The 14,532-nt window shown below is 35.9% G+C and overlaps 1 protein-coding gene across 1 annotated transcript in view; it reads right to left on the bottom strand.

Moving 5' to 3' along the window:
* Window positions 1-5,578, bottom strand: part of LOC129271324 (protein Hook homolog 3-like) — a 42,065-nt gene extending 36,487 nt beyond the window's left edge. The window contains exons 1-2 of the mRNA XM_054908700.2: window positions 5,543-5,578; window positions 3,275-3,407 (exon numbers count right to left, since the gene is read on the bottom strand). Of these exons, the coding sequence (XP_054764675.2) occupies window positions 3,275-3,407; window positions 5,543-5,578 (169 nt within the window). The remainder of the gene's footprint in view (window positions 1-3,274; window positions 3,408-5,542) is intronic.
* Window positions 5,579-14,532: the final 8,954 nt, after the last annotated feature.

Below are 14,532 nucleotides of genomic sequence, written 5' to 3'. Positions count from 1 at the left end.
GGTGGTTATATGACATCTCAATTTCTTGCTTGAACTCAGTTGACCTACATACATGTACATACTACATTACACGTACACACTGCAGTACAGACTACCACAATTTTCAGGATTTCTATCATAATATGAATATTCCATCCAATATCAAGGGTTAATTCTGGCTCAAAGTCAGATTCTTGTGAAGGAATATCATGTCTAATTTATGTGAAAGGTTTTGATAATGCAAATTTATATATATGCTGTGCTACTCATTGATTTAAATCATTAAAATAATCTTATACAGGGTTGATTCGTTAAAAATTGAAGCAATTCAGTAGAGCTTGCCAAACAAACTGCACATGGATATCAATGTATGAGGCTGCACTCAAACATTATAAAGCCTTTATACAGTATTAAAGTATTAATAGTTAATAAGTCATTGTTTATGAAATAAAAATATTTTATACATGACAATATTACGGACACTAAATCAATTGAATTGAGCGATTCTTCAATGATTTTTCTTTGTAAATGAGCATGATCGGTTAAGGGTTACCTGTAGCATTGAGGTGAAATTTTTTTTTTAGGTATTTCTATCAAAATTGCTTTTAAATAATCTTTGATATCTCAGGTTAAAAAAAACTCAGTTTCATGAAGATTGATGACTCCAAAAGTACTGGAATAGTCCATTTTATTCATGGGGGTGCTCTTACCTCTCATCACCGACGGACATTTTTACTTAAATTAAATTCACTCTAGTTTTATGGTTTTTAAAGTTACTCTTATTTGGTTTGGATGTTCTTGCACTCTGAACAGTAATCTATTATCAAACATAAATTAGTGGAAAAAAAATATTGGGAAGTAATTTTTTTTGGTAGGTGTTAACATTTCCATTTTGAAATTTCCATCCGTGATGAAAAAAAAGATGAAAAGTCTTTTTATTCTTTATCAGAATAGAAATAAAAAATAAAAAGGTGTAGAGGTATCTCACTAAACACTGTACATCATTTTATCTGAACATAGCTGAAATCCATACATTTTATCTATATCTTAAACTCAATCAAAAATGATCACGGACGGACAAAGTAAATTCACTCAAATTCAATTCACTCTAGTTTTATTGTTTTCAAAGTTACTCTAATTTGGTTTGGATGTTCTTGCACTCTGAACATTAATCTATCATTAAACATAAATCAGGATTAAAAAAATATGGGAAGTAAATTTTTCTGGTAGATGTTAACATTTCCATTTTGAAATTTCCGTCCGTGATGAAATTAATGTCCGTCCTTGATCATTTCTATTGAGTTCATGAATGGATAATATGTATGGATTCAGTTTTTTATTCTTTATCAGAATATAAACAAAAATAAAAGTGTGTAGAAGTATGTAACTAGACACTGTACATAATTTTATTTGAACATAGCTATTAAACATCCATACATTTTATGCATATCATAAATCAATCAAAAATAATCACGGATGGACATTCATTTCATCATGGACGAAAAAGTGAACAATATATTAAGCTAATACTGTGGAAAGATCCATACACACAAATGAGAAATTTTGCTGCGCAGATTGCGAATTTAATTTTAGTTTCAATTTGCAGTGAAAAATGGCACTGAGAATTATTCAGAACTCAAATGGATGGAAACCTACATAAAAAATGTACAACAAATTTTTTGTGATATCTTTGTTTGGCTGTTATTGGGGCTAAATTGTTGTCAGGAAAAATTGTTAAACATAATTGGAATGCAGAATTGCAGATAGAGTTGGAAAGCTACATGTATGCCAAAAAAGCAGGAAATAAAATATGGCAAGAACAAGTCAAAAACTGTAGATTTCATCAATACAAGCTTGCAGAAAGTGACGTAAAAGAAGAAAGTAGAATGCATAATCTGATAAACAGAAAAATCATCAACTTTTTCCATGTATAAACCTATGGATTCCCAATGCTTCTAACAGAACATGACACCACAGTCTTTAGGCTTGTGAAAAGTACAAGAATATCTTTTTTCAAAGTCCATTTTGGAGCCAATTTTAAGCAAATTGCTTTGATATCTGGTAAACTGTGAAAATGCATACTATTTATAAAGCTTGCACTACATTGTTTAGAAGTTTAATAAGCTTTTGATTGGTATATGAATCATCAATTTCAATTTTGGATTCTGTCAGGGCTTAATACATTGAGGGTTGTTGATGTTATGGGATGTTTCCCCTTTAATATGGGCAAAAGATGAATTAGATTTAGAAGAAGCCTCTGACAAGTGTTGTGGTCATACTTGATCCAACAAACAAGCATAAGGATCAGCAACCTGTAAATCTTTTGGATTTAGTTTATGGACCTAGATTGAAATTAATGCCTAAAAATACTTGTCACAAGATTCAACATGATCATTGATCAACTAGATGTTGATTTGGTACCTACCAGTATTCTATAATTTGAAAAGAAGACAACGTGCATTATGACATTCTTTACATATGATTTTGACAAGAAATGTGTTTAAAGCAATCATGTGTAAATTATACTGTGTGTCTAGCATAGAAATCAAGTTGCTACATCTTAAATCAAGTTGTAGCAACTTGATTGAAGTTGTAGCAACTTGATTGTGCAACTAATACTGTTTAATCATATTAAAAAATGTACAAATCATCAATACAATAGCATTTGTTCCCCAAAAATGTAATAAGAACTTCTTACAAGGTACTTCCAATGTATTTTAATTGTGTCCGTCCGTGATGTCCGTCCGAGATGTCCGTCCATGATGGAAAATGTTTGCAATTCTCTCAGAAGTTTGATATTGGTTAAGAATTCAATATGCTGAACATAGAAGCTATCATACCTGAGTATTAGTTGCATTAACAATTATTGGTCAATGTTAAGCTATTTAGATAGAAACACTAAAAATGTACAAAAAGTCTGAAAACCACATTTCTATCATGTCCGTCCGTGATATGGCACATTTAGTGGATACAGTCTATGTTTGTAGGTAACCATGGCAACAAACTTTTTTCATCATTCAGCATACTTTTTGTCTTGTCCTACCCTTCACTATAAAACACAAAAGAACCTTGTTCATCTTATTCCTAATTTGTTACAAGCCTTCAAAATTTTCAAAATCTATCAAATGTCCGTCCGTGATGAACCGATCACGCTCAAATATCATGAATACTGTAATAACTAAAAAGGTTCACAATAATAGCTACATGTAGAAACAACAGCAAGCTAAAGCCAAAGTACTAGTGCGAATCTTAATAGACATAGATGGCGCTATTCATTTTAAATTAAATGACTAACCTTCTTTATGGTCACAGTTGACTGCACATCCGAGCACAAGCTGTAGTAACCTGCCAAGCTCTACGGGATTAGCATGTTCACCGACCTGACTCAGATCGGGCAGCTGGAAATCCGTCAGCTCTTGACCGAGCTCCTGTTAAAAAGACGCAAATTATTTTTTGTTTAAATCAAAGAAACGCATTAAATCATTGCCTACGTGATCGTATAGGGACATGTACAAGATCTATGGGAATCATGAAATTCAGCAGTCAGCTGGTTGCTATATAGAATTCTGGATAATGAATGGATTGATTGACTTGATCAGCTATTATTCATCATTAATTGCAACATTCCCCCCCCCCCCTTATAGTCAGACCGCAGGTCCCTATGCTAATGAGCAAAAAGGCCAGATTCATCCAAATCATCTCGTGGCTAAATCCTCCTCCTTGCAAAATCTCGTGATTCATGAGATTTTCTTTCTCTAAGAATTTACCTGTTTTAACCTCAAGTTAAATGAAATATTATTGCACCATCAGATAGAGTAAAAGTTACTCTTTCATATTGGTCATTTATTTTGTATACAATATTTTGTTAAATAAGTAAATTTCTGGCCTGAAATTGTGCCTCAAAACTGAATTTTCTTCCTCTGTTTTCTTTTGCAAATTGTGCAAAACTTTTTATTTTGAGCCTGAATGATATCTAGATATCACCATAAAGCTGAACTTCTGTACTTTCTCACAATGCCACTCTTGATATGCGGCACCTTTTAATCGGGTCAAGATCACACTTTTCCCACCAAGGTACATGTACAAGACGAGATTTCTGAAATTTTGTACTTGCATGAAATCCAGAGTTCTGATTGGCTGGATAAGGTTCACAGAACAACAGACGCGGGGTATTTGAGGAGATTACCACATGGGAAGTGTGACCTTCCCACGAACCCAGGCACTGGAACCGTTGGAATTTGCCATTGTGTGGTCTTTTTGACCAATCAGAGTGCAGTATACTTGTTTTCAAGCTGCTTTATGTACTTGGCAAATGAAAAGTGTGATCTTGACCCGATTAAACCAATTCTTATTTAGAAACCTATATCATTTCAAAGCATACATATTCAGCTTTATCATGATATAAAAATCATTTGGGCTCAAACAAAAATAAAGTGTGAAAATAGCAGCTTTTGTCAGATGAAAATATTTATTATAGTAGCATATTTTAGATCAAAATTTTAACCTACATGTATATGCTATATTACAAAATCTTTGAATAAATTCAAACACATGACCTGAAAGAATGATTCTTCTTCTTTACAATGGTACCAAATTCATGAAATTCGATGCATAATTAGAGCAGCAATGACCGAATGAAAAGAGGTGTTTTGGTCCGCATCAAGCTCATTAAATATGCAAAACATCTCAAGTCATGAATATCACTTGGATGAAAGAAGCCACTTTCTTGGGACCTGCAGTCTGACTGCTTAAATGAGCATTCTTCAGAACAATATACAAGTAGGCCCTACATGTATGTACATGTACAGTGATTATAGTGTATAAAAAATAAACATGATTTTTCACAAGGTCCTTAATATCTCAGTCACATTTGCTCTATGGCGGCCGTACGGCGAGTCGAAAACAGCCGTTTCATTCATTTTTATTCAAGCCGCCTACATGTGTATATATTTAGCTGGTACAAAAAATGTTAAAACGGCTGTTTTTGACTCGCCGTACGGCCGCCGTAGAGCAAATGTGACCGAGGTATTAGCAGTTGTTTTCTTTTCTTTCTTTAACCAGCAAGTTTTAGTCTTTCAGATCAAGCTTATATACACTGTAGGGCTACATGAACATATCATGTAAGCCAACTTTACACAGCCATGAAATTACATTACAGTACCTGTACATATGTATGGTGGCCCTGAAGGGACATCGCATATAGACCAAATCGCGAATATTCACGACGAAATTGGCGACGAAATTCACGACGTCGCCAATTCCGTCGGGAATTATTCACGACGTCGCCAATTTGAATTGACGACGAAATTCACGACGAAATTCGCGACATCGTGAATTTCGTCGCCAATTTCGTCGCGAATTATTCACGACGAAATTCACGACATCGTGAATTTCGTCGCCAATTTCGTCGTGAATTTGTTTTGCTTGCCTGGGCGGTATGCGGGTTGAAACCAATTCGTCTGCTGCTAATTCCTCCACTCACAACAGGGTCTACATTCATTTAGTCTAATGCAATTCTGTCCATTAACTTCTTCCTCCTCTTCTTTTTTTCTCCTCTATTTACCCTCTTTTTAACTTTCTTTCTTTCTCCCCTTTTCATGTTGTTTGCTCCGCCAATGGGGGGGGGGGCGGCCCCTCGGCCCCCCTCCCCCTGGATCCGCCTATATGCATATGGATAGCAGTGGACATCGTTCTGTCGTTTAAATGGTTTATTTTCAATTGGTCTAATGCCAACTCGCGTATTTGGTCTACCATCAGTTCCTCCACTATCCACATGGTCTAACTGCCATTTCGTCTAATAACCAAGTTGGTTCAATTGCCATTTATTCCATATGCCATTTGGTCAAATTGAACTAAGTGTTAATTGGGCGAAATTAAGGAAAATAAAATTGATATTAGACAAACTAGTTATGAGACGAAATGGTCATAGACGATCTGGTGATAAGACAAAGTGATGATCGACTGGACCAAATGGTTATTGGACCATGGTTGTTAGGCGAAAAGTTAATGGACAGAATTGCATTAGACTAAATGAATGTAGACCCTGTTGTGAGTGGAGGAATTAGCAGCAGACGAATTGGTTTCAACACGCATACCGCCCAGGCAAGCAAAACAAATTCACGACGAAATTGGTGACGAAATTCACGACGTCGTGAATTTCGTCGTGAATGATTCGCGACGAAATTCACGATGTCCCGAATTTCGTCGTCAATATTCAAATTGGCGACGTCGTGAATAATTCGCGACGAAATTGGCGACGAAATTCACGACGTCGTGAATTTCGTCGCCAATTTCGTCGTGAATATTCGCGATTTGGTGTATATGCGATGTCCCTTCAGGGCCACCATACATATGTACATGTACATGTAGTATCATGTACATGTAGTACTAGGCCTATTAATAGGCCTGTAGGCCTATACAAATAATGAATGAATGCAGTGAAATTCACAACTAAACTTATACAACAAGGTTATAAATCAAGTCATTTCCTCTTCCACACATGTGTTTATGATCATTGGTGTATCAAGTGATACAAACTCTGATAAAATTTAATAGGCAGAAGACAAGGATAATTAATCATTGGCTTGCAGTGTGCAAATTATCTGTGTCTACTGTACACGTATGTGTACACATATTGGCAAAATTAATACAACATAAAAACTTTTGACAAGCCACTAATTACATGTAAGACTTTTGAACAGCAAACACAGGTACCGGTAGATGTCAACCGACCTAGTTAGGATCTCTCTTCAAACTGCATAAAATGGCACAGAAGTGGGGAGGATTTACTGGAGGTAGTGTTCCCTGAGCACTTCTTTTCATTCAAAGTTACGATAGAACCCAATGATATTTTACAGAGGCTATATTTCAGCTACATGTAAGAATGTAGTACATGTAGGCCTACACATTTGTACATGGATACATGTAAATGAATTTTGGCTTCCTTTATTGAGAGGGGATGGGGGCCGGGGGGTACTCGACGTAACGAAAAATATGCGAAGCTTTGGAGCGGATTTCTTTCTTCTTTTTTCACGATAAAAAGAAAATGCTATGCTTTGGAGTGGCTTTCTTTGTTCTTTTTCTCAATAAGACAAAAATGCTAGGCCTTGGAACAGATATTTGAGTGTAAAAATGGGGGTCCCCTCCGCGGCACATACCCACTATGCATTATATACTGAGTGCCCCCCCCCCCCCCCGCGATGGGGGTGGAGCATAAATCAATCTTTACCTGCACCAAGCTTTATAGAATTTGGGGAAAATGGAAAAAACAATTTTAACCAAAATAAGTAGATCTACAGAACAGTATATTGTGAGGTGTAAATGGCAGGTCTAAATTATATAGGCACATATTAAGTATTTCGAAAGTTATTAATTTAATTCAGGATTTAATTTAAAATTATTTTTGCAAGTTACAACACTGTATGTATATTGTTGAATTGTAAACATGGTCAATTCACCGCCAAACAGGTGCTACACATTCCTCATTTTTATTACCAATTCAAGAATCCACTCAGCCATGGACATGTCAATAAAAGCACTGAAGAGGAAAATAGAAAATTTACCTTCCTCCATATAAACACTACATGGTCTCAAGTCTAGACATTTGACAAAAAGTTTGTGAATGTTTTGACTACAACAAGTTGTATCATTTTACTTTCATGAATGACCTTGGAAATGACCTTGAAATGGGAACTGCACAGAAAAATTGGAAATTATATGCAGATCATACTGTACAAATACACAGTAATTTATATTTCCTTTGGACATGCAAAAAAAAAGAAATTAATTATACATGTAGCTGGCTGGCAGTCAGAGATATTACATTAGTTACAAAGTAAAGAAGAAATATTGCATTGTTCAAAATGCCATACATACTGTACATTAGAACTACAACTACATGATTGTATGTAAAGGCCACCGCACACCTTACGACCTGACTGTGAGACTGGTTGAAGGGACATGTGATGTCACAGCTCTTGTCAGCTTGAGAGTCGCAGACCGACCAGAGACAAATCTCAAGGAAAATCGTAAGGATTTGACATGTCCAATCCTTACAACTGGATCGCAAGCTCAATCCAACTTCCAGCCTATCAGACAGTAGAGTAGCACTTAAATACGGACGCGTACATGACACGCAATCCGCATACGCAGTAGTAAGCGTCATTTTCTCAGTTGCTATGGCAAAAAGCTCATACATGCCTGCGTCGCAGACGGCAGGGCCTAGTTTGATCGGTTGGATCGCAAGGTGTGCGGTGTTGAGGCTTTTTTTAATATGACTATACATGTACCTTGCGATTCATCTCCCCTCACTCAGTCACAGACCAGTCGTACACCAGGACTTCGGGTCGTAAGGTGTGCGGTGGCCTTAACCTACATGTATGTACATGTACATGTACATGTATTGTAGAGTATCATCATGAGACAATATCATCATCATCATCGTCACCTTCAATATGAATTCATCAGTATCATTATCATAACAATTTGTTGCTATTGTTTATTATACATGTATCTCACTTTTGTATTTTCATACATGTACAAGTAATATTTACTTCCTGAAAGACTCAATAACTGACCACAGTATCTCATCATCTGGGTACATCTGTGCGTATACATGTAGTCTTTATCAAGATTTACTGCACCAGTTTGAGAGTACCGGGTAATCATGTCTCGACACTCTTGTGCAAGATCTCTGATCTCAGGCACTTTCAGTACATGTTCATGTGCACATAAAGTGTCTGAAATTGTTGCCGTTGCAAACAGTACTTTATATAGCGTTCATCAAGTAGCCGAATGTGCTCTAAATGTACATGTACTAGCCTACATACATAGGCCTATGTGAAGTAATGTCAAGAAATCAATGCAGGTCTAAAAGAAACATAATATAATTTAGTAAAATACAAACATATTTAAACTTGATTTCTTTCATGCAATATATGGAAAAGAGGAAACTAAAATACATCCCTGTAGTACAACAATGTATAATGTACAGTGTATGCAGTTATTAATGCAGGACATTTCAAGGACAAAGAATGAAACCCTTCAAACCATTTGAATTGATGCAAAGGAGAAAAATCAAAGAAACAGATCAATGAAAGTATTGTTGAATGAAAAATTACGAGCATAATAGATCACTAAAAGTGCACAGTATGTACATGTATATCCTCCGATTGAAGGCAAAAAATATTTCTTTATTTTCGCGGCTACATGTACTTTTTACAACTTTCTACCTGAATCTGCGATATTGGATAAACTTTAACATCGCCATTCGCAATTATGAGAATTTTCAGGGGCTCCTTTATCCATTTCCAGGGCTCTTTTTAGCATTTCGGGGACAAAATCGCCCCGAACCCCTGTGTAATATTTTTCCTGTTCTATTGGCAATGTAACAAAGAACTGTGATGTCACACACATACATGTACAGTTATACAGTACATGTACATGTGTACATGTAGCTACCCCAATATACATGTACGTATTACATTTAGATTTCTGAACATTACATGTATGTCTAGTCTACTATTAAGGTTAGCGATTTTCAAATTAATCATACACTTGTCTTGATTTTCACAATTAATTATACATTGTAGTCAATGCAATTAATTGTAAAATAAAGTTTTATAATTGCTATTAAAAAGGTTGTGTGAAATGTGAATACAGGCCCCACAGGGGAGCGTTCCATGGAAGGACTTCTTGTTAGACGTTTTATCTGACAAGTACTGATTTTATCCGACAGTTACTATGGTAACAGCGCCTCTCTGCCAATCATAATCAAGGAAAGTTGTCGGACAAAATGTTGATGAAACGCCCCCCACCCCATGTTTATACGTTTAGGGACAATAAAGTTTTCACAACATTATCAATGTAAACAATGACAGAGCAAAGCAATCTTGAAAATTTTACAAAACCTCTTTTAAACTAGAAATAATGACTTCAATACACTACAGTATACAGACACATCTGCCACTGTAATAGCCTACAGTATACATGTTTTCTGATGATTTTTTTTTCTCATTCTGAAAACTCTGCTGTAATAAACTTTTTCAACCGTGCCCCATACATGTTTTTTTTTTCATGAAATTCAAATCCCATTAAAATTCCATGTTCTTCATGAATTCCTCGATATTTTTCTAAAACTGGGAAATTACGGTTGGTGTGAATGAATGATACCGTCTTTTTCAGCTTACATGTACATGTACAGGAAAATGGCTGATGTGAATATTCTTTCTACATGTACGTGTACAGTAGTCAGTCAGTACATAACATGTACAGTATGTACATCATGATCTCCTCAAGAGCAATACGCCGCGAAATGCTTCATGGCAATGATCCAAACTACTTCAGTGCATACACAGGATAATTGATAAATGTGAATGCTCCTTTCCCTAGACTTCTAAAGTAAGTGCAATAAAAGTACACTGTACATGTGCAAGTATGAGTAACTTTTGTGATCATTCTCAATGTTTGATGTGAAATTTTACAGTTAATGTGAATTTTCCATGTCCTATTTTGTGCAATACACAGAAACTTCAATGTGAATAGTCCCTACATGTACTACATGTAACTTCTCATACAACAATAGCCTAGACATGTCATTGAACATTCAACGTGAAAGCCCCATCAGTAAAAATTACAGTCTATGATCTCGCGCAATTCACAGAAATTTTGTTTTATAGTGTGAATGTCCCCTACATGTACATGTCTCAAGAGCAATACACAGGAACTCGGATAAGCATTTACATACATGTGTACAGTGTATGAGCTCGCGAAATTCCCAGAAATTTTGTTAGTGCGAATGTCCCATTACATGTCTCAAGAGCAATACACAGGAACTGGGATATAAGCATCTACATGTATGATTAGTGAACCAAATCTTTCAGGCAGTCGGGGCAAGCAGTCTGATCTATTTTAAGACAGAGTCTTAAAATTAGACCATAAACCCTGAGCTGAGTTTCCTTGCTTCTGCCATATAAACGGCAAAGAGAAACATTATTCTTAATTACATCAATATAGACCAAAATAGCAAATTCAGAACAGGATAAAGTAACTACTAAATTTATCATGCTGAATGCATACATGTACATGTACATGTACATATGACAGCCCTACTTCTTTAATTAAAGCAAGGTTGTATGTTAAATCAATGAAAAATAGTATTTAGTCCTGTACATGTACAGTACAGTAGGGGAGACCGGGGTTAGTTGGAACATGGGGTAAGTTGAAACATTGTAATTTTCTTTAACGTCTTTAAATAAATTTCTGCAATACTGCCCTCAATTTATTGTCATTATCAACAGCCATCCACCATATTACAGACAACACATGTGCAACAAGCCTGGTGAAGTTAGAAAGGAATTTTTGTTTTTTGACCTTCTGAGTAATTTTTTTCTCTTTCAGAAATGTTTGATTATCTCAGAGAAGTTTATAGATCAAGTTGGCCAGATTGGGGGTATAATAGACACTTATACCAAGCTACAAAATGAGGTTATTAATATGCCATGGTGAAGTCCCTTTTTTGTGCTGTAAGCTTATAAACGTCAAATGGGCCTCCGGGGTTAGTTGGAACAAAATTGAAGGGGCTAGTTGGAACATGTTCCAACTTACCCCAAACATAATTATGAATAAAAACATTGGATATGAGAAAAAAATATATAAAGTATTTCACACTCTTCTGAACATGTATTGTATACCATGCTTGTTTTGTTTATCAGTTAGGTCTGAGTGTGCATTCAAGGCCTATTGTAGGCCCCTAATGCAATATTAACCCTTATCAAACTGGGGGGGGGGGTCAAAAACAAAGGTTCGTAAAACAAAAATACAAATAAAAAATAACATAATATATAAGACAATATATTTTTTGCAATTTTTGGTGGATATTTGTTATAAATGTGAAAAATGATACTCTCACCACAAATTAGCATTCTACTAGCTTAATAAATAGAGTTAAAGGCAAAAACATACACAAAAAAATAATTTAGGGCAAATTTCATATGCTTATTTGCATAATTACTGAATGAAAAAAGTATAAACAATTAATTTTTGTCTTATAAATTTGATGCAGAAGTACATGAAATTGCTGATAGTACACTTAATTGCATGTAAAATCAAACACACCCAAATATGTGGAATTCTACTACAGTCTGCTTGCGTGAGTGGCTGTATAGTAGAAAACATAAAGTTCAACGAATCCACACTTAAATATTTTGAACTTGAATAAAATAAAGCAAATAGGCTAAAACCATGTAATATTACAGTTTTAAGTAGAACAAGTATAATTCTTAATTGACCATGCAGTGTTCCAACTTACCCCATACCATGTTCCAACTTTAATACCCCGTATTGGGGTAAGTTGGAAACGTTTGCGATGGTCTTGTTCAAGGTGGATTTTTTCAGTAACCATAAATAGAGTTAAAAATTTTATGGGGTACATTTGAAGCCCTTAGATATGTGCTTCAAGCTGATATATTGATTGTTTCTCGAATAAAATCTATTTGGATTTTACAGCCATTATTGTCAAAAATGTTCCAACTAACCCCGGTCTCCCCTACACTGTTTATGTATAATTTGATTTTAGCTGAAATTTCTTGTCTTCCTATGTATTTTCCTTAAGCGCTTAGAGACATTCTTTGTGATAAGCGCTATAGAAATGATGTTATTATTATTATTATTATGAAATGTACATACATGTACAGTATGTAGTGTAATGTACAACTACATGTACATGTACATGTAGACCTTTGATCATATGTACAAAGTGGAAGTCTAAATGTGATTGTGAACACAAACACCTTGTAAGAATGGCCAAATGCATACGTGTACATACAGGATGCATAGTAATGAGATCTTCCTTCAAAATCATTCATGAATCAACCATGTTTGAAGTTCAGTGTCTGTGAACAGTATTCACTCTCTTTTCACCGACATGTAATGTTTATTCAGATGGAAACCCTAAATCAGGCCTTGAATTCTGTATATTAATAATAATAATAATAATAGCCAATTTTTATAAAGCGCTTTTCCCAGAATGGCTCAAAGCGCGTTACGGCATATTATTACCCCGGTCATTGAATTCATTTCAATCCCGCACGAAAAGTGCACAATTTCCACTCCCTGGGGAGCATTCCTTGCATTCATCGCAGCCTCATTATGGCGCTGGCAAAATCAAACATACAATATCTTTCGCATCCTACCGGGTACCCATTTAGCACCTGGGTCGAGAGTGGCAAAGTGTGGATTAATGCCTTGCCAAAGGACGCTAGACCGCGGTGGGATTCGAACACACGACCCTCTGTTTACAAGGCGAGAGTCAGAACCACTACATCACGGCTCTTCCATGTTTCTTCCAAAATATTTTCAGGGCAAGGCCACATGTACAGCAAAATTGGGAAATAAAAAGTTGGTGGGGCCATTGCACTGTTGACTGCCAAGATCATAAGGGAGGGGGGGCTGAATCAGCCCATCCCCACTCCCAAGTCTTAATAGGCATCATTATAGCCCTATCTTTTTAGAGTTGATAAATACATAAACACAGAGAAAAGGGAAAATATATTAATTTCCAATTTGGTCTTGTCCACTTTTCAGTGAAATTATTATTTTTATTAATATTATCTGGAAGCATTGCATTCAATGTTACAAGTTTCTCAACTCAATGGTAGATGTATTTTCCATTGAAACATTTTTTTTATTTTCAGTTGGCTGTTGAGCATTGTGCCCAAGGTATACATGTATACCTACCACTGATGGCAAAGTTAAAATGATTTAAATGAAACAGGGCACATGGGCCACTGCACAAAACTTTAATCAAGGCATCCTTTATTTCCAACTTGGACATTATCCTCTCTGGCAGTTTGTCTTCAATATTGCATCATCCTTTCCAAGGAAACCTTTAAGTTACATGTCATTGGTTGTTAGATAATGTACGACAACATGCATGCTTGTTTTAATACCATTGATGGCAAAGTTAACGAAGCAGGGCCCATGGCCCAATGCACAAAAGTTTATTGGCATCTATGGAAGTCAGAACAATGCACTACATTATTAACTGTAATTTTGACCCCTGAAAAGACTAATTCAAAGAGCTTTCTCATTGAATCACGGATTAGGAGCATGTAATGACACCTCTATTGTTACCTGTTGGAATTCACCTTTGATCATAAAATGACTGACATTTTAGATTTGGTAAACCAAAGGGTTTGTTTATGCAGCCCCCGGCTTGATCAATTCTCTTCTCCCTTTCCTCCCGTCTAAAGCTTTTGAAAATTTTAGAGGGTTCAATCAAGCCCCCCCCCCCCTCTGGCTATGGGCTTGTTATGTTTTGGTGACATGTACATGTATCTTTAAAGTAAACCACTGAATTGTTGCCCGCAGAAAAACTTAAATATTATAAGGAGTGGGTAATCTTTTAAAATAATTTAGTACCAATTTAGCAGCGATCTGGGGATGTACATATATGCATCCTTTTGAGCATGATTTTGAGCAGACCGGTGTGTTGGCTCAGTTGGTAGAGCGTCCGTCCCACAACCGGGAGGTCGGGGGTTCAAACCCCCGGCCGCG

The sequence above is a fragment of the Lytechinus pictus genome, chromosome 11 (genome assembly GCF_037042905.1).
Source record: "Lytechinus pictus isolate F3 Inbred chromosome 11, Lp3.0, whole genome shotgun sequence".
NCBI classification, from domain to species: domain Eukaryota; kingdom Metazoa; phylum Echinodermata; class Echinoidea; order Temnopleuroida; family Toxopneustidae; genus Lytechinus; species Lytechinus pictus.
The sequence above is the reverse complement of the archived record's forward strand: the minus strand, read 5'-3'. Positions and strand labels throughout refer to the sequence as shown.